The sequence below is a fragment of the Lepisma saccharinum genome, chromosome 15 (assembly GCF_977018435.1).
Source record: "Lepisma saccharinum chromosome 15, izLepSacc3.1, whole genome shotgun sequence".
NCBI classification, from domain to species: Eukaryota; Metazoa; Arthropoda; class Insecta; order Zygentoma; family Lepismatidae; genus Lepisma; species Lepisma saccharinum.
Genome location: NC_139243.1, coordinates 80,426,019 through 80,452,431, shown reverse-complemented (window position 1 = coordinate 80,452,431; position 26,413 = coordinate 80,426,019). Strand labels below are relative to the sequence as shown.

General features: G+C 40.2%; 1 protein-coding gene across 2 annotated transcripts in view; it reads right to left on the bottom strand.

The window, feature by feature from the left end:
- LOC145999777 (tyrosine-protein kinase Fer-like) overlaps positions 1-26,413 on the bottom strand; it is a 311,283-nt gene that overhangs the window by 192,031 nt on the left and 92,839 nt on the right. For both annotated transcript variants that reach the window (XM_083137080.1, XM_083137079.1), the window contains exons 2-3: positions 23,102-23,314; positions 17,156-17,329 (exon numbers count right to left, since the gene is read on the bottom strand). In XM_083137080.1, coding sequence (XP_082993206.1) covers positions 17,156-17,329; positions 23,102-23,314 — 387 coding nt within the window. The remainder of the gene's footprint in view (positions 1-17,155; positions 17,330-23,101; positions 23,315-26,413) is intronic.

The window sequence follows — 26,413 nt, the reverse complement described above, 5'->3', positions numbered from 1 at the left end:
TGTTTATTGGACGTGGATTTTAATAATAAGTCCAGTGATTGCTTTAATAGTTAACGTAGCTAATTTGAACGACTGGCTTAATTGCAGTTGGTGTGTGTTCCACACGTCACAAACGGTGGATATTTCCTTGCAAACGATAAATAAAATTGGCCGCAAACATGGCGACTGTGCGCATCCTGACGTCACATGCAACCCACCTATAGGATGGAACGAAGTGTTTGTAAATGTGGTTTGTAGCGTTTACCTTGGAGAGATTAGTAAGAGAACTCATTTTTACACATACGTTTCATGCAACTTCGAATGTTCATTTCGTTTGATACGAACGATAACATTCTCTAAGTTTCTGAGCTTTAATACCACAAGGGAAATTAAACACACGGACTGAATAGGTATTGGCCAACGAGAAATGACGTCACGCTGAAGTGCGTGGGCTTTAGGAGGGAAAATGATGATAATGTGGTGTATGCAACTGATCGAGGAATGCTTGTCGCTTTCTAGGAAGACGAAAAATATGAAGTAAGAAGGGAAACACAGAGCGCTAACCTCCACAAGCAGGCACGTATGAAATAACTTTATAGAAGTTTGTAGAGTGGGATCATAAAATATATGAGGCAAATTGTCCATCGCTATGTATATTCATTTTGTTTCACGCAGTTCGAAGTTCAAAATTTGAAACTAGTGGTGTGCCCAAGGGGATTGGTGGGGATACTACCCATTCTCTCTCTCCTAGTATTCCTAAAAAAAAGAAAGTCAAAGACAGGAAAGAAGGTAAAATGAGGACTGACACCTAAAAAGTATAGGTAACACTCCTCTTTCGAAAATCCTGGTCACGCCACTGCTTGAAACAATATGCCAACAAAACAGATGGTTACTTCTGTAAAAACATGAATGATGCATAGGCGTGAGCAGGCAAGGTGGGCAGTTGCTCCCTAATATTTTCACTTTGAAATTCAGCGTAGTGATTTTATCGCATTAAATGAACAATATTATACGCTTTTTTTAAAAGGATGAAGCACTTTCAAGCCGATGAAAGTTCCAAGCCATGGGGTTGGAAGGGGGGGGGGGATTATTTTCTATGTAAGTGAATATGTTTAAAGTTAATGTACAAAATGAACGGATACTAACATTGTGGGATGGGATAATTTCTTGAAGTTACAGAAGTTCATTCTAATGTTGAACCAACAGTGTTTCATATGATATCCAATATTTATAAACACATGTGCATTCAATTCGCAACCGCGTGTATAGTGCAGTGATTTTTTAAAAAAAGAAAGACGTGGATTTTGTTTAGATTCGGCTTTCCTTTACTTGGACTAAACAAGAATTCCATCTCCGCATGAGACATGTATATAATTATGCCTAAAATTACGCTAAACATATACAGGAATGGGATATTCGGGGGAAAGAGTCTGGATCAACTCAGTTTTCTACGAATCGTGTCATTCTTTAGAATGAAGGGATCTGAACCAGTTAATTGATGGGGTGATGTAAACTACTCATCATTCATCCTCTTGATGAGACCACTCGTCATTAGCATGACGAGTTATTGCTTGGCATGCGAAAGGTACAAATTACACAAAGGAATTAAACTACTGAAAAGACAATGGACACTCGTTGTGTTTTGTGAACCGTTGAACCTGTATCATGGCTGGGTGTAGGATAATTACCTATCTATCTGAAGTCTCTTAGCTGAATGAAAATAGCGAAGTCCTCTGTAAGCTTGTCTCCTATTTGTTGACCAGAGCGTTGTAGTCCTCCTCACCTACTGACTTGCTGACCACCTTCACTCTCCCCACTCAATCTCCAAAGTCAGTCACCTCCCAGCTTGTCTCACCTCTATATTCCCTGGCCATCGAGCTCTTCCTCAATGCCGAATCGCCGAATCGTGTTATTAATATAATTGCTACCATGCAAACCGCTGACTCTAAAACCAGAAGTGTTACCTGTTCCTGAATGCTCAGGAGGTTTGCATGGCACAACACAATGCATTGTAAACATGCCTAAGAGGCTTGAGACAGCTGAGAAAACAAGTGAATGCCCTGGTCAACATGAAGCGTTCAGAGAGACTTAATAAAATAAACATACAATCTTAGGGATTGATACGGAATCAATATGTATATAATGAAACAGTGTGCCGGAATGTAGTTTTCTTTCCCCGACTTTACTTCAAGGCTTTTGCCCCCCAATAGAGAGTGTGCGGACGCCTATGGGATGACGTGGAAAATGATCGAAAAGAATGATGGGCAAATCCTTCAAAATTTTCCACATGAGGATGCAGCAGCGTTCTCAAGAAGGGTTGGCGAGTTTCATAACACCCTCTCCCCCTTTCCTGGCCCAGTATTCCTAAAAGAGAACGTCAAGGGTGGGAAAAGATGGGAAAATGAGGACTAACTACTAAAAAAAAGTAAAGTATACGTACCCCCTCCACCCGTTTCTAAAATCCTGTGCACGCCCCTGTGAGAGTGTAGGGGTTGTAAGGGTGAATTTAGAGCCAAAATTGTCACAGATTGAGCATTTAAAATTTTTTGGGGGATGTTGAGTTTGGGGTGGGGGGCAGGCGCGGATCCACGGGGAGGGTGATAGGGACGATCGCCCCTCCCAACTGCCATGCTTTGGACATATTACAGTGCTCAAAAAAAGTTTTGCATATTATGATTGCATGCGGTTTAAGTCGCGATATCCCCAAAAGGTATACAATGTTCATTATGTGAGAAATGCCCAAGACAGAAACCGACATAATGCCCCAAGTGAGTTTGATATTCAGCAGATAGAGGGCAGTAGTTGCCACATGATCCCTGAGGAGATTTGAAAGCAGCCCGATGGGAGGCATTGTCCGTGTCTTATCCACACTTGATAGTTGGAAACTGCACAGAGAGCGGGTGGAAAAAGAAGGGCAACATGCCTCGAGCATTTCTGTTACGGACTGTATTCGAATTGTAGCGCTGCTGCAAGAGGGATATCGCCAAGTGGACGTCGCTGCCCATGTTGGAGTGAGCGAAAGTGATGTCTCTCGAGTGTGGAAAAGTTCAGGGAGAGACAATCAGTTGCTGATCGACCAAGGACAGGGCGGCCACGCAAAACAACACGCAGGGAAGATCGGTACGTGGTGATTTCGGCACGTCGTAGACCCATTGCAACTGCTACCAGTTTGTGCCAAGATCTGCGGATAGCCTCAGGAGCGAATGTTTCCAATCAGACAGTGCGGAATCGACTTCATGAGGAAGGATTGACGTCAAGAAGACCCATACCCAAGGTTCCTCTTAATCCACACCATAAGAGAGACCGTGTAAGGTGGACAACAATGAACAGTGAATGGAGTCAGAACCATCAGTTTGCACCCGTTAAGCAAAAGCATAAGGGTTTGGAGACGGTCAGATGAGAGATTGAACGAGCCCTTCATCCAGGAACGTCACCAGCAGCAGGGGGGCTCCATCATGTTTTGGGGTGGAATCATGTTTGGTCGACGTACGCCCCTAATTCCTCTCTAGGGTCACGTGACTGGTCTGATATACAGAAACGCTATTCTCGAACCCGTGGTAGCAGGTTTCTCTACAACTGTGGGGGATGGCTTCACGCTGGTGGATGATAACGCTCGACCACATCGAGCCAGAGTGGTTCAAGAGTTCCTTGATATGCACGGCATTCGACGCATGGTGTGGCCAGCGTATTCTCAAGACATGAACTGCGTGGAACATGCATGGGGTCTCCTGAAGCGAGCAATTGTCAGCCTCAAAAATCCTCCTGTGAACAAGGTGCAATTGCAGGAGGTTGCCATTCAAAAGTGGGACAGGACAGTCTTCCTCAGGAGAAGTTGAATACTCTTTTCCTTAGCATGCCCCGTCGTGTTCAAGCATGCCTTCGGGCTCGAGGTGGCTATACACGGTACTGAACTCCCATCTGTTGATCCCAAGCATGCCTGGAGCCTTAGGTACACGGTATTACACTGCCTTTCTTTTTTGTTTCGCATCCCACACTTTCAATCTTGTGCTTCTGGTGTGATTTTGTTTATTCTGCATGGCTGCACTGTTTTCTTTCTGTTTGTATGTCTCCCCTGTACTCTTGAATATGATTCCATGTATCTAGTACAATAAAATGATCACAAACCCTGAATATGAAAAACTTTTTTTGAGCACTGTATATTAGTATGCCTAATAATATTCAAGACTCATTTGTTCTGTATTTTTATCACCACGTTTAACAGGCTCGAGAAGTGCTGCGCTTTATGCTCATGATAGGCTAATCGGAACTGGACCTACAGTTTAAATTTGGATCAGAACGAGTCTACAAGATGCGTTCAAAGGGAATCTGAGCTGAGACCACTGTAGAGAATGCGTTTTTATTTCTTTGTTTATTCTATTTACTCCTCATATCTGACCTTCCGTTTACCTTGACAATGGGAGGAATTATGATGACAACAGAGGCGTAGCAAAGGATGGGCGAAGGGGTCTCGCGTCCCATGGGTTTATTATCTTTTTATGTAATAAATATAAGTGAGAAAATTATATGGGAAGGGCTATGTTGTGGGCGATAAAACTACAACATTATGTATATAACTTAAACGCTTATAAATTCTAGTGAAACATTACACTTTGATTGAATACGTCAACTATTTAAAATTTTAAATTCACCGGGTGGTAGCCGTCTGATTTTAGAATATTCAGGAAGACAAACAACAACAATGAAACGTTCTCTTACAAAGGTTGATAAGAATGAATACAATTTTTGACTTCTCATAACTTAGCGGTTCGAGAACATCGAGAAATATTATACACAGCAGAAATAACAGGAAATTCAGGAAACTTCACATACTTAGTGAATTTTTTTTCGAAATATGACCAATTATCACATGAACATTGAGACGAATACAATAAAATGAGATTGACAATACTTATTCACGTTCTGAAATTCAAAATGAACTGGCACAGGTAATGCGCAAGGAAGTCAAAATGGCTATATTAAAAAAAAATTAAATTAGCTAAGTCCAGAGATTTACTATCTTGGCGTTCAGTATCAATATTTATTTTCTTTATTCTCGAAACTTCTTTTTCAATCCAGATTATTTTGTAAGTGAACGTGATGAAATACACAACAGCACAACAATGTTTTTAACATGCAACACTTATTATTCATTGTTGAATCTCGTTACAGTAGCTATGAAACTACATCCAAAAACCGACGACCCAACACGCATAAGAATTTTATTGTAATTTTACTTGAGGTAAAAGTTCTTCATACCAGATTTCCATTGGAGAGATGCTGGCCGTTGCAGGATATTACGTAAGTTTTTGAATTTATTATTTTAGGTCGCTTTTCTGTAATTTCCGGCTAGTAGCGACGATGCGAATGAGTGATGACGTGATTAAATTAAATATTGAACACTTACATGGACACCCATGGCCAGATCGAGATTCGAACCCGGTAACTTCGGTGCCAAGATCGAAAGTCGGCCGCTTAACACACTCAGTCACCGAACCGGCGTGTTTATGTTATTAATGCTACATTAATGTGGCTTATTTTACTCTGCTTTTCTGCCTCTTTTGGCTACTCGCGAAGATGAAGATGATGGAACAGTCACAAAGAACACCCATTCCCAGACCGGCATTCGGCAGGAACCCTTATTAGTTCTATATATGTTCAAAATCGTTTGTCTATAAAATAGATAAACCCTGTGGCCAACAGGTCTTAAAGTTCCAAAACCTGCCAACCAGATTTCAGTTAGATGGCGCCTAGTGAACTCAGGATTCTATCACCGCTGCTATATACAGCTTGATAGATTAGATTGCAGAATTAATGTTAGTTATTCCCTTTATATGCTGTTGTATCTACTAGTTATATCCTGTGTGTTAGGATTATGTGCTAACAAAATATAACACACAGGATGTTCCTGAAGTAACTTGGATTCTTGCTGTAACACGATTATGACTTGTTTCCATATTAAACACACTATAGCTGTTGACCAAGGCAGTTTTTTTTTAATTACAAGCACTTCACACGTTACGTTTCCACCCTATATCTCATGGATTCTTGTTATTCGGATGGCAAGAAAAACTGTAGGACCTCTCCCGATAAGGTTTTTCCCTACCGTTTGGTAGGAGACCTCGTGGAAGTTCCACCTAGGACAACGGGCCTGCCTATGCGATGGTGGCCCTATACTACGGTGTGATAGTACACGAGGTTTTCCGAGCTAGTACGAGTTCGTCAGCTCTAGAATATTGCTGGGTCGGGAAGGTCCTATGTTTGATCAGCATCCATTGTTATGCTGGGGTGAACTTGGCCAGCTTACCACGGTACAATTACAGTAATAGCAATAATCCCTGAGATCTTCCACGTTACTTCAGGAAAATGTAGCTATGTAATGAAGTAAGTCTTGATAGCCAGTGTGTGTGTGGGGGTGTGTGTGTGTGTGTATATAAATGAAAATAGTAGGTATGTAATGTAAGATCACTAACAGTTTTTCCTTTTGGGTCCGTAATTCCTTAAGCTTGTAGGTTAGCTTGAGTGATAGGTATTTGAAATGCTTTGTGCAATTTTTATTACCATAGATTTAAACATGTCAGTAAGCATTGCAGACTCAAAAGGAAGAATGGTGTATTAACAAGAGATCGCTATGGACATGAAAGCGGGATCGTGTCATACACAGATGCAATCGACACTTATATCGAGTGTATTTCAAGCGATGTATCAAGTCGATTGCAGTTGGTTCTCCGGCGCAAGGCTGTAAGGTGCAAATGGCCTTGCGTCCCTCTTCCAACTGGAAAAAAGAGGCCCTCACAGATGGTAGAGACGTTGACGGCGTTGTGAGGCTTTGAACTGATATCTACCTGTACCAACCAAACTGTCTTTTCAGGACCTTAAAGAGACATAGATTGCCCAGGAACCCTCGATAGAATTATGGAAACTGTAGCACCGGCAGAAAAGCATATCACGGCCTCAAAATCAACAACACAAGGATGTTCACAGAGATGATTTCTAGGTCCAGAATTGTGAAATCTAAACTTGGAACCATCTCTAGCAAAATTAGTAAATATTTCGGTATCAAAAGCACAAATAGACTATGCAGATGACGTAATAATAATAATAATAATAATAAAAAGACAGTTGGAAAGATAGACCAGTATTGCGATAAACTCTTTGGAGGACTTGTGTGATACGGCGAAATTGATGATTGCCACCTTGGATACCCACTTTATAATCCTAAAGGGTAAGCTGATTGCTAATAAACACTCACAGATAAAAACCAAGAGAAAAAAAAATTGAATGAGTAAAGGAAACTAAATATCTAGGTGTGAAATTACGAGAAATACAACCATGACATGGATTACGTAATTTCAAAATCTGAGTCTATAATAAATAAATTGGTAGCAATAGGATCGAATACAATTCTTTCTATCGACGGACCAATCTCAGTAGACTACCTAAAATATACAGTGCGTTCGTGTTGGCTGGGCCAAGATAGCGCGTGGCATGGATCAGATGCCGGCATTTTTGCCCCGTAACGTCTCGCTTATTTACTGTCAAACGAGTACTAACCTGTGTTATAAGAGTTGTTCAAAGTTGTTCACGCGCTATCTCACCCAGAGCCAAAACGAACGCACTGTACAATGTATTTACAAAATTAACATCATCATAAATGAAGGTCATCATTAGAATGACAGGTGCATTTCGAACATCATTACTGATAATTATGGGGACAAAATAATCAAACACAGAGCCGCCATATGCTGGTGCAAAGAAGGCCAAGAATAGAGGGTTTACAAAGTAATTGGCAGATATACCCCTACCATTGCAGAATTAACTCCCAGATCATCCAGGAGTGGAAGGAAGAATGGCCTAACAACCTCCACGGCAGGAGACTGTAGCACTTCTTCCATAAGAGAGAGGACGATGACGACAGATTGCTGTCGTTCCCCTCTCCAACGACGAAGGGACACTTCACTTACGGTAAACTGTCGACCGTAAGAATACTGAACACTTAGAACAGAATAAAGAATATACTGGACTGATTTTTCAAGACAAAATTTTACTAATTTTGACTCCTGACTCTCTTGCAATGATTGATTGACAGATTTCAAATTCTCCAGCACCCAAAATAACTTTATGTCCAAGTCACGAGTGATGTTTCTGTCTCCATTTTTAATGTCCGTTCGATGTGTACTTGCAAAAGTTGGCTCACTGACCACCACGCTACTGCAAAGAGCATAAGAACAAACTACAGTTCACCAATAAAAATAAACTGACTCTTTGTTGTGAAATGTTGATTGTTCTAACACAAGTTTAAAGGAAACAAATACAAAATTTCCATAAGGGTGATTTTTTTTACCAATACTTGTACTTCGGTAAAACATCGAGGAGAAAACTTGATTACTGAAACTTGGAAATACATACTTCATTCTTAGGGACGTGAAGTTTCCGTTTTAACGATGACACCGAAAAGTTGAGGAAAGCAAAATAAAGTGTTTAAAATGTATTTGGGTAGGTAAAGGAGGCAAATTTTCGGTGTTTCGGAATCGCGAAATAACGCAAATTCTGCCATTTTTCAGAATAACACCGAATTTTACACTTTGACGCGAAAAATACCGCGAAATATGCAATATAAACTGAGGATAACACTTCCTTGGTCAAAAATGCACTATTCTGTAGTTTGTAGTCTAGCTGGTGATAGTTCGACTCAAAAGAGATTGTCACGTTTCATTTATTGCAGTTTGGCGCAGATGTGACTGACAGTGTTTAACCTCTCCCTGAAAGAGAATTTGCTTGCTGTGGGGGGGATCTTCCCATGGGGAAATTTCTAAGGAACGGGAACATTTTCAGGAAGAAGCACCTGTTGTGTTTCGGAGGGGGCGCGAGAGGGCGCGTATGTGTGTGAACACAAAACGGTATTTTGAGGTCGCAGAGGGATTTTTTTAGCATTGCTAGGGAAATGTCATGTGTATGATTGTGTTCAAAGATTTGGATGTTATCATTCAATAAACATTTCACATTTAGTAGCTGATGAGATGAAATAGTTTTCCAAATGGAAGCAATTTGGTAACATCTCACAAAGGTAAGCCATATATTTTTTTCATTATAACTGAAAATTGTCTCAGTTTTCCAGAACTAAAACAATGTGAAAATCTTAAGCATAGAAGGAACAGTAAAAATGAATGTAAAAATAACACCGAATTTTGCTCTAAACCGCGAAAAATAATATCGAAATTTAGGGAAAAATAAAACGAAAACTTTTTTTATAGTAGTAGACCATAAACCATGGTGTATATTTACCCACAGGGTTACAATTCAGCCCTTTTTTCTCAGGAGTAAGCTTTTTTTTTCTTTCTTGCAAATATGGTCTAAGAAAGCCATGAATCCAACTAAGGTAAAGCTACACATTTTGAAATATGATCTTAAAACATTTAATTTATTAATTGGATTGAGTTAAAAGTAATTATTTCTTGTGCGACAGTGGCCTTCCTCAAAAAGGCTCAACTGGTAACATGAAAAACTATGTAATAACTCTAATACGAGACTCGGCGGCAAGCGGCCCGGCATCAGCGCTTGTCTTTCCCGGTGAACGGGTCCGCGACAGTTGCTTATATTGAACCTCGTAAAAAAGTTTAGATTAACAGGGTCAGTTCTGAATAAAAGTGGAAAGAAAAATGGGGAAATAAAGTATACAAAGACAATCCGCACACCATCCGTGAGTTAAAAGAGAGTATTGCACGAGAAATCGGGAGAATTACAGTAGACGAACTTGCACGTGTAAATGCCAATTTCCTTCGGAGATGCCAGGAATGTGTTGCAGCATTTTCAACACCTTCTGTAGTCAAGGTTAGTACACAGTATGAAAACTGTAATTCTAATAGCCGATTCTAGCGACTGTCGCTGACCCGTTCACCGGAAAAGACAAGCGCTGATGCCGCGCAGCTTGCCGCCGAGTCTCGTAGCGAATGTCAGGGAATGCTCTGTATATGACTGACTCTACCATATCGCCACAGATTTTAAAATGTGGCTGGCAACAGTCAAAAAAATATAATGGCATGTTTATTATTATGATGTAATGTTACACGCGAAATAGAAAACACACAAACATTAAAAAAAACATACTGTGCTCGTTGTTTAAAAAAAGCAATGGAAATTTTCATAAGCTAAACATATATAAAAAATTAGCACTGAATTTAAAAATTGAGGCAGGAGGTAAAAATTTTCAGGCACCCTAGTGTCCCTTTTGGCTAATTGCGAAGATGGGCATGAGTGATGATACAATAAAATTGATGAAGGGACACTCACAAAGACACATTACCAGGTCGGGATTCGAACCCGGGACCCCTGGCGTGCGATGAGCTATCCACTCCACCACGGCGGCCAGTACTCTGTATTTTTCTACCCCTGTTTATGCATACATACTCTGATCAATGCGCCATCGAATTCAAGGTTCACCTAAATTTTCAAGATCAAAGACCCGAGAAAAAAGTGCGCCTAGAATTCGAAGAAATGGGGTATTTAAATTCGATAATACCTTTGATGATGTATGCCTTATTATTTTGTAACTATTCACTTTCAGATGTAAATTTTAAAGAAAGGATTGGGAATTTGCATTCTGCTCTCGCTAAGGGCCCTGCAATATGTTGCTACTCAACAATACACACTAATAACCATCCATTCCACTCTGGACCCCTTAGAAGAGCTAATCTGTCGTCTGCGAAAAGAACCATATATTGTTCATATAAAACAGTGAATTGTAGGTTCTGTGAAGTACCGGACTCTGAAATTCGTCCCTCGCAACTGTAATCTCTGGATCCGCCACTGGATGGGGGGGGGGGGGTATGGAGTGTGTATAAATCAACTTACACGAACAGATATAATAGAAGCATCTACGATTTATTACATCAGCACGTATGTACATATTTGTCTGTTGATCACCTCACAATGACAGAATCAGGGGATTGTTACTCTGTGTCATGCAAAGAAAAAAATCGTTTGCATTTTTTGTCCCGCAGTCGGCAACACTGACAGACACCGGTGGTGGCAAAGGGACAGCACTCTCAGCCCGCCCGAGGTTATTCTTAGCCACTATCTGAGGGGGAGAATTCCCCCGCGTGGTAGGGGGGACATCTCCCGTCATTATTACAGTTCCAGAGCCTTTACCAGAAACCCTACAATTTTTTCTATGTTTACCCACAATTCTTCAGATTCATTGATCTAATATAACGTTTGCAGATGTTGTGATGCTGCATGTGAAGAACGCTAGAATAAACTGAAGACACTTATCCAATCAAATCGAATAATAATTTTTTTCACTACAAAATATTGCAACTATATGATGTGAAAATATGCTTCCATTTTCGAGCACAGCAGCTGTGTAAACACCATCTGTTATATGTATTGCGAATATGTATACAAAAGACAAAATTTAAACAAATAAGCTGTGGTACTTTTTGTTCCCTTTCGAGTTTCTGGGAAAGACAAAATCTCACAGTACCCACACACAGGATACGAAGTTGCTGAATATTGGTAGGAGGGGATATTAATTTACACACACGCGCGCGCGCGCGCACATATATAATTATACAACAAACATTTATAATGTTATTTAACAAAAAATATATTACTAAATATTTATGAATACATTATTAAAATACACATAAAGGAAATATAATTTGTTACTTTCATATATAAGAATTGTAGCTTTCCTGGCGACGTGATTCGAACAAGTGTTCTCGGGTTACCAGCCAGGTAAAGTGTATGTCTATAGCCTATATTTATAAAGCAGCAAACTATTTCCTTTACTAACTGGTTAAAGATGCCAATAAATTACAAAATAGCTGAAATAGTTTCATTATATAATAGTTGAAATGAAATAGTTTTTGTTTATTTTTACTTTCTATCATACTTATATTTGTCTTGCATTCTTGTGTTATTAGAAAAACTATCCCCCCGAATATTTTTGGTAGGGGGAAATCCACCAATCACCCTCAGGATTTCCCACCCTGCCCACACACCACTAACTGTAAAAAGAGTGTATTTCAAGATGGTTTTATTTTCTGTCTTTCTTTTTTTTTATTCATACTTGCTGCATCGTTCGTTGTTTTATAGGTCTTGTCTACTCTTGCGGCGGGCGCTCCATATGCTGGCAAGGGAAGTGGGGAGCGGGGAATAAGCAGCAGATCAACCATGCAACAGCGGTGGCGCCGAGAGTTATGGCGTCGAGGGGAGGAACTACTACGTTCACTTCGTTCTACTGGCTGCTGCGTTTCTTATCGCACTGGATTGGTCGCTTCCCACTTCCCTTGCCAGCATATAGGGCGCCCGCCGTAAGACTGGAAAATAACTTTGGTGACTGAATTCCCTTGGAAGAATTGGACCTCCCGACAATGTGATGCTTAAACACTGTCACATTATAATCATGGAGTCCCGGGTTCGATTCTCCGTGGAGACGCATTGCACAGTCGCTCGGATCTGATAAAGTGACCTTCTTGTATTTAAAATAAAGGAATTTCATTTTCCCAAACGTGGAAACTACAAGCTACTAATAACTTATTTTTCCCTTAAGAGAGCTTTCAGATCGAAGAATCCCTTCAGTCCAAAGCAAATCTTTCACCCCGCATGCGCGAACAGGCCAAGACGTCACGATGCACACCTTCGGAAGAAGTCACAGCGAAACGAGAAGTGTCACGTGTCACTTGAGGATTTCACCAATCGGACGCAAGCTTGTGCAGCCAGTCATGCCGATACGGTGTGAAACGTTACTGTTTATTGGTTTCGTTCCCAAGCGACATATGTCCCGTGTCGCTTCGGTCTAATTTCCCTTGAGAAGACGGCCTAGTCTGAGCGACTCGTGCAGCTTGTCGTCTCTCTTCGGTTCGAAAGCTTGCATTGATTACTGAGGGCTCGTTTCCAAGCGACACGTGTCGCTTATCAATTCAATCTGAAATCTCCCTAACAGAAGGACAAAGTTATACTATTTCGCTCTCATAAAATTGGTTGTTTGCAATAACAGATTCCATACATCCTATCTAATGTAGTAGCTATGTAATCTCTGTATGAAACATTGACTATTCTAGTGCCACCTAGAGAATCGTTTCCAGCCACTCTGTTACATTTGATTGTTGGGGGAATGCTAGAAGAAATTCTTATTCCATACAGAAACTAATTTTAGAACTGTCACTTCTACTGAATATTAGTAGATAATAAATCAATAGAATTCGACATATTGATTGAACATTCCAAATAAAACTATCTTTCAGACAATATTTCCAGTTTTCCTCCAAAATGACGCATGACATCACTTTCTCAATAAGCATAGGTGGAGAGGTAAGCAACACGATTGTCGTGTGGGCACGGAACGCAGTCGTGGACAATTAGGAGAATGTCAAGGTCAAAAGCATGCGAGAAACATAGGTGGCGTTCAGGGCGTATGAACCACGAGAACGGACGAAAACAAAACAGATGCTTTAAAGAAGTGCTCATGTAGTCTGTCAACACCAGAAAAATAGTTCAGCGTTGTACTACAACAACGATTATCTTGGATTATGTGTACACCATGAACATGAAGACTGACTTATGCCATCAGAATGCATGAAGTAGCACGCAATTGACTTACCTCTCAGTCAGTGGCGAGCCCAGGAATCTTACGGGGGGGATGGGGTCACCGCAGTGTCGCCAGATCGATAACGTAGAAAAGAAATCTGCAATTTTAACTTCAACAAGAAAACATACTTCCCCATCAGGAAATGGAGTCAAATTGCAGAAGCTTAATTGGAAATGTCTCGCAATTTACAATATGCCTACGTATGGTACACACGGATTAAAACTATATACATAGATAACTAATATAACTAAACATTTGATCATATTGCAATTAAACATTTATGTTAACGAGAAATCGCTATATATTTGTCTGGTTTTATAATGGTGGAGTGATTTCTACGAGAGTTAGCTACGAAAGTTGACGATATTTATCGCCTAGAAAATGAACTTGATCGCAAAACTTCATGTCACATTGGTTTTCCTTCTAGTATACATTACCTTCGAAGTTGTTTAGAATAACCGAGTTTAATATGAAACAAGTTACAAGTATGACTGAACATCCTATCCATTGTGGAGAGTCTCCACATAGCTATCGCAGGACGAGAATGTACAGTGGGATCTATGAGTATTACCGTGCAAATTGTACATCACCATGTTCGTCTACTTTATTTGACCCAATAAGAGCTTCAAGAATTAAAAGAAAGCTCAAAACAAACTGTTGATAACTTCTGCACCAGCATACATAAATATCCATCGCTTAAAAACACACAGGATGTGAGAGAAAAATTAATGAAAATAGTCATGGACAATTTGCACGGTAATACTCAAGGATCCCACTGTACGACAGACGAACGTGGTATCGTTTTCACCCTTCCGACAGATGTCTCGCCAGTCTCTATGTAGTCTACCTGGATCGAACATTTTCGCAATATACAGTGTTACTGTGACAGTCAGATTTACCGTCATTATTATTATTATCATTATTATGCATGTATGTAGCGGTAAAAAGACGTGTTGATTCAAAGTGTTGAGTGTTTTAATTTGTAAGATTACATATTTGATTTTTTGCCAAGCCGACGGGAGGAACGAGAGGTTCGCGTGTGTTAAGGGCGAGCACCTGAAGGGTCACGCTATGCGTCTAAAGCTTAGGAAATTCGACCGTAATGACAAACATTTAAATATCTCGGTTTCCAACGGTCAGATTCATGTGAAACTTATACCAGCGCAGCGGCATGTGTGCAAGGACGGATATGTGGAGTTTCGTCACGATCAAGCGACAATTACGGACGCCAGATCAAATCGGTTCTAATTGATCAGTTTGTGGACAGCGATTGCAATTGAGCTATGGGCGACAGCCAGGCGGAAGCTTAATCCGCACAAACTCAACTTCGAGCACGGCTCGTCCCACTTGGGAGACAATAGAGCAAAGTGGACTGACCTCTTCGGAAGGTCACTCCAACGTGCGCATAGCGTCCTTTTTCAAAATCCAAATAAAACGAAGGACATGGTTTTTCGTTACACAGTCTTACCGCGATCCTTGTAGGGAGAGCAGCTCCGTGCTACCTCTCCATATACAGTTTTGCCGCGATTCTTGGAACGAGAGCACCTTCGTGCTACCTTTCGTGTACAGTGGACTTTGTTGTGTTGTGCGAACACCAGTGTGTGTGATAGGCAGTAAGTCTACACGAGTGCGCCTACCTCAACCGCTGGGGGAAGTTGAAGCGAAACCGTGTTTCCGTGATTACCTTACGCCATTTATAATTTTTGAGAAACGAGGAACACCGGAAACTATGGCGGGCTAGAGGGAGAAGAGAGATGAGGGCGTTACGTCGATTCGCCCGATGTCAGAAGAAGCTACGCCGATGATGCCTATCCGCCGCCATGGAGAGAGAGAGAACGTCGAACGCCGCCCTATTGATACGCCGACGATGCCTACCATCCGCCACGTTGACGCCCCGACGACGCCTACCAGCCGCGACAGAGAGACGTAGAGAGAGATGTTGACGCCCCGACGACGCCGACGACGCCTACCATCCGCCACGTTGACGCCCCGACGACGCCGACGACGCCTACCAGCCGCGACAGAGAGATGTAGAGAGAGATGTTGACGCCCCGACGACGCCTACAACGACCGCTCAGATGCGACGTCCGAACCGCGCCATACCACGGAGATCCACCGATCCCGAGAGGAAGAGGAGCCGGGGAACTAGGTGTTTGAACCCTTTTTGCATCTTCATCGTCACGACCAAGGAAACCTTTCGCGTGGATACTATGTGTTTTCAATCGCCCATAAAGACGCCTGGATGCACCCCGGAAGCTGAGAGATGGTAAAGTATTCATCTGTGTGAACCTTAACACGTGACGGCCCGATTGATTTAGAGAACGCCCTTGAAATTCGTCGACATTTTGAAAACGCCCACTCAACTCGAAATTTTATACCGAACTCCCGTCGCGCTTGTCATGTGTAATCTATTCGTCTCAGGTCAATTTTTCGTATTCCTTGTGATATTTTTTTATGATCTTAAATTCATTGTTGTTTGTGCTCCTTTGTATTTGTTTAAAGTGCGTACTATTAGAGTAAAGCGCCGCCCGCTTAATTGCATATTCTACTTGAGGTTTGTGCATTTTTATGTGTCAGCGCTGTGTCGCTGCTAGCTATGTCCGGTCGCATATGTGATTATTTGTTAAAGTATTTGCCTGGTAATGTGAATTGCTCGTCGCGGCGAAGTGTTTAAGTCCCGCCTGCTAGAGAGTATATGTTTGCGCCACTCAACGGAGGTTATTTGTTATGTTTGGAATCACGTGAGGTCTTGTAAAAGGAAAACGTCCGCCCACGTGAATGTAATTGCCGTTGAGACGCCTTTGTTTATACTGGTCAAGTAATGTATTGTCACCGCGCCGACTAGTTTCTTTTTTTAAAAAACAAAAGGTGAACTTAAGTAAGGGCTGGTTAGGATTTAAGTAGCACTGGAGCAAAATCACAAATGACCTGATTAGACAAAAAGTAAGATAAAATTAATTGAGAATGCAATAATTAGGGCTTGTCGTCATAAAACCTGTACATGTCATGTATAATTTCTTGTGTCGATGACCCCATGAGGATTGAATCTGAGAGAGAATGTGAGAGTGCAAGTGTGGGGACCTGTAATGATTCCATTTTTGTTGGTTACGAATAGAATATACTTTTTATTTTCATGTTAATTTTGGGCTATATCATTTTCGTATGCATGTCGCTACCCGTGATTTTCAGGTATGCAGCTAGCCGCTTCCCGGCTACAGGTAAAGAGGTGGTAATTTGAAAGTACATATGTCTTTGTTTTTATTCGATATGGCTTATTACTATGCACTGTTGGTCACCGGTTCCTACACACGAACTTAACCTGGACCGTAACGCTATTTCGCTTGTCCGAGGGAGATTTTGCCGCCTCTATCTAGGTAGTGGTAGCATTTGTTTTCCCGGGCAAGGGAGGGTGTTTCATTCATTCATACATTACATAGTTGTGCGATTTAAATCTAATAAAAATCGTTGCGCAAGATATGAATGTATATTTCTAAAGATTAATTCAGTAGCTAACTTCAGACTGATTCCTACGACACACTAGAACTGACAAAAACATGCAACATGCAAAAATCAAGCAGCGGTACTTACATGTGTGAGTTCGAGCGCTATCCTATTGTGATCGTCCTGATACTTCTTTTTTGCTTTCCTCTTCTCGGAATACAAAATGTTCAACCTTTCCAATGTCTTGTTTTCTACGAAGTCCGCGTTGTGCTTAATCAATTTACTCACACTTTCCATTTCGTCCATCATTGTGCGCCAAGCCTGAAGGACAGAATAAAAAATAATTTTTCATCAACGTAGCACGTTCAAGTCAGAGTACCAATATAAGCAAGTGAAATAAAATAGTTTGATCACTATCTATAGAACCTTTATAAATTATAATAATGAGTTTGAGTAACTTTGGTTCTTGGTTGTACACATTTTCACTAACTTCGTTGATTCTGGCAATTTCAATTCTTTGTGATGGGTAAAATTAGAACATGTGTGTTTTCTCATCAATGTACAGTGGGATCCATGAGTATTACCGTGCAAATTGTCCATGACTATTTTCTTAAAATTTTCTCTTACAACCTATGTGTTTTTAAACTATGATTTTTTATGTATACTGGTGCAGAAGTTGTCAACAGCTTGTTTTGAGTTTTATTTCAATTCTTGAAGCTCTTATTTTGTCAAATAAAGTGCACGAACATGGTGAAGGACAATTTGCACGGTAATACTCATGGATCCCACTGTACATGTATATTACTCTCGTATACCAAGAATGCCCTGCACGTAGCTATATTGGCTGAATAGAGTCTTAAAGATGAGTTTATTGTAGCTTTGAAAGTTATTTTAAGGCTCTGAAGAGTCTTGCTTAAGTTCTAAGTCCACATTCTAGAGATAAAGCCTGTACTTGGCCACGGAGCAGCGTACTTCACGACCAAATTTTACAACAAAAAACAGAAAATATACACACGCATGCAACTACGTATAATGCTAATTTCTCTCTCTCTCTTTCTGGCTCTACAGCCCTTGGTGGGCCTTGGCTTCCTCCACAATCAGCCTCCATTCCAATCTATCATCAATTCTTCTCCTCCATCCTTTAATCTTCATTGTCCGCAAGTTTGCAGCTACGTCATCTATCCATCGAAGTCGTGGTCTGCCCTTTCTTCTTGCGTGGTGAAGCTTTTCTTTCAACATTCTTCTTGGCATCCTACCGTCCATCATTCTCTCCACATGCCCCAACCACTTTATTCTCTGGGCTTTGACAAATCTCACTATATCTTGGCCTTTTATTAAATCATCTAGCTCTGCATTATATCTTATTCTCCAGTCGTCATCTTCCCTCACAGGTCCATATATCTTTCTTAATATTCTTCTCTCAAATATTCTGAGGGCATTTTCATCTGACAGTTTCAAAGTCCAATTATCTGATCCATAAGTGACAACTGGTCGTACCAGTGTCTTATAAATTTTAAGCTTTGTATTTCTTGCGATCAGTCTATTTCTAAACAACTGCATATTTGCAAAATATGCACGATTGCCTGCCTGTATTCTTTCCTTTATTACTTTACTCATATCATTATCACTATATACCATTGTCCCCAGATATTTAAAACAAGGAACTCCCTCAAACTTATTATCTCCAATTGTCAGATCTTGAGGTGCTCTTCTGCTCTCAGAGTTAGACATTCTCATATACTTTGTCTTTTTTTCATTTACATTGAGCCCTATTTTTATTGCTTCTCTTTCCATTTGCTCATAGATTTGCTTAAGTGTTGTTATTGTTCTAGAAATGATTGTAACATCATCTGCATATGCACATATTTGACTGGATTTTCCAAATATGGTTCCCTTTTGATCAACTACATTCATTACTTTGTGCAATGCTAGATTAAATAATACTGCCGAAAGGCCATCCCCTTGTTTCACTCCTGTATTGAATTTAAACTCTTCACTCAGTTTACTACAAACTTTCACTCGTGCCTTAGTACCACTCATAGTCATTCTTATTAGTCTTATTATTTTGATGGGAATATTATACTCTTCAAGTACCTTAAACAGTTCATTTCGATTAACACTGTCAAAAGCCTGCCTGAAGTCAACAAATAAAAAATGCAAATCCACATCATGTTCATAAAACTTTTCCATCATCTGTCTAATTATAAAAATCTGATCAGTAGTGCTTCTGCCAGGGCGAAATCCACATTGGTACTCTCCCAGTATATCTTCTGTGTAACATTTTATTCTCTCACTGATCAATCCTGACAAGATCTTATAGACCACACTAAGAAGTGTGATGCCTCTGTAATTTCCGCATATCAATTTATCACCTTTCTTATAAATTGGGCATATTATTCCAGATTTCCATTTATGTGGCATTGTTTCATTTTCCCATATCATTACAATCAATCTATGTATTGCTGCCAACAATGCGTTACCACCAAGTTTGATAAGTTCAATTATCACCTCATCCTCGCCTGGAACTCTATTATTACTCATTTTCTTCATTACAAATTCAACTTCTTTAATACTAGGTACTTGTACCTCATGACCATCCCTATTTTGTATATTCCTATTATACTGCTCTTCTTCTTCTTGGTCTTCCACTTTATTCAAAATCTCTTTAAAGTGCTCTGCCCATCTATTGAGTATCTGATTCTCTTCTACAATTACTTTCCCATTCTTATCCTTACATACTTCTATTCTTGGCTCAAATCCTATTCTCATTCTATTTATAGCTCTATAGAATTTTCTTATTTCACTTTGCTGATTTAGTTCTTCTATTTCTTGCATCTTCTTTTTATACATCATTTTCTTCTTTTCCTTGCATACCCTATGTGCTTTCCTTCTTAGTTCTTTATACCTCTCAGTATTACTTCGAGTTTCCCTCTGTAGCATTCTCTCTCTAGCTTTATTCTTCTCATCTATAACCTGTATGCACTCTTCATCAAACCACTCATTCCTTTTAGTTTTCTCTTCTCCAAAAGTTTCTTGTGCTGCCTCCTTTATCACTCCTTCTATTATTTCCCATTCCTCCTCAACCACTCGAAGTCTGTTATTCTCTTTCTCCTTCAGTTTACTCTGTACCTTACTTACATATTCACTAATTACTTCTTCGTCTTTCATTTTTTTCATATTCCACTTCTTTCTCTTGGCCATCTCGTTTCTTTGCACCGCTATCAATTTTTCCCTCATTACTAATTTTACCAGGTAGTGGTCGCTATCACAATTGGGCCCTCTGCAGCTTCTCACGTCAATAACTGATGAGGCATGACGTGCATTAACCAGTATATGATCAATCTGGCTTATTGTTCCATTAGGTGCCTTCCATGTTCCTAAGTGAATTCTTTTATGTTCGAAACAGGTACTTGTTATGATCATGTTGTTCCTGACAGCAAACTGGCAAAGAAGGTTCCCATTCTCATTGTTTTCTGCGTGGAGAGTATGCCGCCCTGAAACCCCTTGTTGATTCTTGTCCTTTCCTATCTGAGCATTAAAGTCGCCCAATACGGTTACCATGTCATACTTTTGGATCTTTCCACATGCTTGTTCCAGATTGTCATAGAACTCTTCTTTCTCGTTCTCATCTTTCTCTTCTGTGGGCGCATGTGCATTTATAATTGTTATGTTTCTAAATCTTCCTCTCAACCGTATTCTACACATCCTTTCATTAATTGCTTCAAATTCCATAAGACTTTTTCTCATCTTTTTGGTTATTATAAAGCCTACACCGAATTGTCCGGTCCTCCTCTCTGGTCCACTATAAAATAATGTGTACCCAGGCTTATCAATTCTTCCTTGTCCCTGCCATCTAATTTCCTGAAGTGCAACCAGATCATACCTAAATTTTAATATCTCGTTTGACACTTCATTCATTTTCCCAGGTCTTAACAAAGTCCTGACATTCCATGTTGCAAGTGATAAATCATTAGTCCCTAAATATCGCCAGGTTCGAATTCCATTACGTCCATCCATCATCCGAGGCTGTTGCATTGGTTTCACAACGGTTTTATTTTTTTTTTTCCAGGGTGGGGTTGTCGGCCCCACGCCCAACCCCCAACCTGGAGGACCAGGATTTGTATAGGGTTTTCTCCCCTAGGTAGGTTGGCATTAGCGTGCCTTCGGAGTCCTTCCTGCCCCTCGGTTTTCTGTCAGGGTTTCCTTCCCTTAGCCTTTGGGGATCCCTCCCCTTACTGCAAAGCAGCAGTAGCTGAGCTTATTTAGTGGCGGCTCTCCTCGCCACATCGCAGGATTTTCTTCGGAGACTTTCAGCATTTACCGAGATGCAGTTGCCACTCCACATCTCACTGCCTCCTCCAATCCTGCTGCTGCTTGTCCGCGACTGTTTCCAGCTAGCCAACATATCTGCTGGCCGTTCCCCTATCCGCAACCTGGGGACGCGCCTGGTGGCATGCAGCTCTGCCACTGGGAAGGTAACCCAGCCACGGAGCAGCGTACTTCACGACCAAATTTTACAACAAAAAACAGAAAATATACACACGCATGCAACTACGTATAATGCTAATTAAACAGTTAAAAAAGAAACATTCAGTTACTTTATCTGACCACAAATTGAACCTAAAACGAACCCTTGTATTTATTTATTTATTAATAGAAGCCAACAGGCCGAGTGAGTGCTCTAGTTGCATAATTACTTACATAATATTCTTACAATAGATTCACTGCAATGTTTCAGTATTTTCTTTAAGTTGTATAAACTCAGTCCGAAAATTTCAATTGTGTTATTTACAGTCAAAATTGTGTTGAAAGAGTTGCACGATCTCCACAACGGAGGAAAGAATTGACGTTTTCGCTCTCTGGAAATGAAAGATTTTGTGTTTGGACATGTTTTAAAAACGGGAACTAAATGTTACGGCTGATAAAATATTGGAATCGTCTATTATAGCGTTAATTATTTTGTAAAGAAAGAGTAAGTCACTTGCTTGTAGGGGTGCTGGTTCGCTGAAGTTGTTCTCTGAAAGTAGGTTTTCATATGGACGGAACGTTGGATGTTCCTCACAAGCTTTGTATTTGAGGTATCTAAGGAACTTTGACTGAATATGTTCAACTCTATGGATTAAGTCATTTTGAATGCTATTCCAGATTACTGACGCATTCTAGTTTTGAACGTACGATGGTTCTATTCTCGTGAAGTCGTGGCTCGATCGGATTAGAAAACGTAAGTTTTTGAAAGCATCGTTAGTAACAGTTTCAATATTCTTACTAAATTTGAGCTTAGGGTCGATCACTCCGAGATCTTTAATTTCGTTTTTGCGTGTGAATCGTATATTTTTAATGCGATATAGAACAAAATAAGGTGTTTCGCGTTTTGAGTAAGTTATCATGCTGCATTTTGTTGAGATTCAACTTGTTATTTGTACAGTTATGGACACTGCCGGCTTGTAACGATTCCATTGAAAGTCAATGTATTCATTACAAGCCGGCAGTGTCCGTGACTGTACACCAAGAAATCAGTCTTACATCTTCCTGTAGTTTCAAACAGTCCTCGTAGGTGATTATTTCGAGGCAAAGCTTAAGACCGTCGGCAAAATTCAACTTTTGAGAATTTTGTATACAATTCGGTAATTCGTTGATAAGTAATAAAAACAAAAGCGGACAAAGACTGGATCCTTGTGAAAAAACAGAATATGGTGTGAAAGGGCGACTTTTGATATTTCTGTATCTACCGTTTGCGTTCGATCGGCCAAATATGAAGCAAAGAAATTTAAAGTATTAAGTGAAACATTGAATGAAGCGATTTTCTGTAGTAATAGATCATGGTCAAATTTGTCAAATGCCTTAGTAAAATCTGTGTATATTGCATCGACTTGTTCTGTCTTATCCAGCACATTGCATACGTAATGGGTGAAGTTAGTTAAGCTTGTTACGGTAGACCTCTTTGGAGTAAATTCATGCTGATGGGGAGAAATTGCCTTGGTGTGAAAATTACACCACACACATGCAGGATGTCTTGTGCCCATCCAATAAAAATCAAGATTTACCTATGGCCACTGTTGCCTGTTAATATTTCTGCATCCTACAAGGACTCACCTGTGCCACGAGACTGCCGGCCAGGTCCTCGATGTGGTCTATCCTCAGCCCCTGGATGGCCACGGCGCTGAGGGAGAGGGCGTAGTCCCTGTCGCACTTCACTTTGGTGGAGAGGCAACGGCGCATGGCGTCCAGCAGACGGAGCTCTGCGTCCTGGCGACAGAGAAGGGCCTCGTGGGCAGCTCTGCCTTGCAGGTTCGTTGAAAACCCCATCTGCAACAAGGGAGGGGGTAAATTATGAATACTTTATCATACCATAGCATCAGCGGTCTTGTAAAAGAAAATCACGTTACAATTAAGCTTATTACCAGGCCTGGGATTAATATGTACTAACAAGTGGATTTATATGTACATACATACAATACGGACTAAACATTGGCTAAATATGGACTAACACATGCGTAAAATGACCCAAAACGGTGCAATGAAGAGAAGACTTCATTGTGACTTCCTCATTTGTGTGATTTCAAATAAAATAAACAATTTATTATTTTCCATTGTATTAATGCTTAAAATGACAACCCACAGAAAACGAGCTTAACCTAATTGAATAGGTGAGATTGTAAAATCCAGCTTGTTGCAAAGTTAAGATATGCATTTTACAAAATAATAATTTGAACAAGAACTACTTTACATGGTTTTCATTAATTGATACTTTGACAAATAATTTAGCAAAACATTCTTAATAAAATGTACTTATTGATAAAGTCATTCTTTTTATTATTATTGCAACCATTTCTAAAATGATTAATTCAGTATGGATTAATATTAAAATGTTTCAGACTTTATTTTATTTGCACACAAATGTTCTAATAGTAACCTTCAATTATTAATTTTCTGTTTTGAACTTGTCACCCATCAAAGAGTGGCAATTTCAACAAAGAAACCAATATGAATCGCTAAGCATCAAAAATGACAATTTTTTTTAATACGTACAATTCCTACCATAACTCGTGCCGAAGCCAAGAGTTAAAAATGCTCATGGAGCCACATAATTACTTTCTTTGCAACAATTCCAAAATGATGGAATATCAACAATATGTGAAATAAACCCGTTGAAATATGTAAAATTAAGATGTACTCCTTAAATATGTAAAAATATGTATTAAATGTAGAAATATGGAAAAACATTGACATAAAAATTTGTCTTAAATCACTACAAACATTAGTATTCGTAAAGATATTACAAAATTTTAGTGGTAATTCGCCTGACTAAAAATATGATTCCTAGTCCTGCTTATTACTAAGACCAAGGTTTACGTATGGAATATGTATTTCTTTATTGAGAAAATTTAAAATACAGCGCAGATTCTTCATGTCACTGAATGGTTTATCTAAGTCGAATTTCTGCCACGTTTGACTAATCGCGACGATGGGGATGAATGTTGATAAGATTAAATGGATGATGAGACAATCAGACACATTATGGGCAAGAGGCCTCCAACACAAGCCTTATATAAGATTATACCGGCTGCACGTCCAGACGCCAGAGCCTGGGTGCACAACGTGGAAGCGAGGTTGATTTTTGGCTTTGGGTTTGTCTTCTGAAATTGTCACCCCTTACACGCCGAAATATGCAGCAAGTATAGGTACATTACAATATGTAATAATATTCTTTGTCCTCTTCGATTTTTCTTCGCCAACCTCCGTGCGCAAGTGGTTAGCACAGCGCGCACAGACGCCGGGGTCTCGGGTTCGAATCCCCGTGTCAGCATAGACGTTCTTCATTGAGTGTCTCTTCATCAAATTCATGAAATCATTAATGACTCATCCTCGTCGACGCGATTAGCCAAAAGTGGCAGAAAATCGAGGCTAAAGAACAAAAATTAAAGATTGCTTTCTTCATTCATAGGTTCGATTCACTGTACCCAGAATCAGCAAGGATCATTTGGGAAATGACTACGTCATAGCGAAGTAGGGAGTACATACGGAACCCTGGTTTAAAACAAGATGGAGTGAAAGTTGGGCTACAATCTGATAAAAATTGCGGAATATTTAGAGAAATCATATTTGAATGTTTGCTCACAAATATAAAATATATCTGCATTACTGAATGAAAACTAGAGGAATGACGCAATACTGCATTTTATGAAAAATACCTCAAAATATGTAACTTGAAATTGATGAGTAGCGTTCCTTCGACGCATTAGTGATTATTTGATTGATTGATGTGGTGCTTATGCACAGTAAGGCTAATCGGGACTGGACCTACAGTGTAAAATGGGATCTGACCCACTAATGTGCCTCCATCTGGTATGGAACCCGGGACCCCTTGATTACAAGGCGCCGACGCTACCACTGCGCCATCGGGGAGGCTACATTAGTGATTTTTGCTTACATACACAGAGAACGCAGAAGTGGAACTACTTATTGAAGTCCCAGGTACAAGCTAGGGTGTATTTATTCTACCCTGCCCAAAGCAACTCACTTCTCAGCGAGCCAGAACTACAAACCTTGTACCAATTATGTCGACGGATTATTTATTTATTGAGAAAATTTCAGATACAGCACATATGGCCACTTTACGCTGAAATTGTCAACATTGAAATGATCAAAATTAAAAATTACAAAATAATACAAAAAAGACCTCCGCGACGGAGTCGTTAGCACAGTGCGTTACGACGCCAGGGGTCCCGGTTCGAATCCCAGAATGGGCATGGGTGTTCGAACTCCGCCAATGCCGGTCCCAGGCCCGGATGAGAAAGCAGTGGTGGAGTGAGTAAAGAGGTTCACTCCGTAAAATAGAACAAGAGCAGGACCACCAACATTTGGCCAAGTACCACTCACAAAACTGCACTGTACAGTCCGGGTCATCTGAGCATGAACTCTTCTTGGAATGTATTCGTCCAATGCCACTGCTTCAAAATAAAATGGATGCTTGATTTTGAACTTCCTATTAAAATGCGTATACATTTTTAGGAACACCCTGTATATAAGATAAACAACGTACACAGTGTGTTACAGATACGCGATTGAGACTTTCCCTTCGAGCCAGAGACGAGAATGGCAGCAGAACGAGACCTAGTCGAGATTTCTAATTTACGAGACGATAGCGTGCCAAGGTAAAAGGGAACCTTGTCAAGAGGCTACGAAAATTTACCAAACGAATAGATCCATAGACTTAATACCTGACCTTGTAGAGTAACGATACGCGCAATGTATATTTTATATGTGGAAAGGTCGCATACTTGTCGCATACTTGTCTTACGGAAAGTATCTGTATGAAAGAGCACTTCACTTGAAAATTCCTTCAAGCGATTGCATAGCGGTCTTAAAAAGGAAATGGTACATCTATAAAGCAATGTTGCCAGT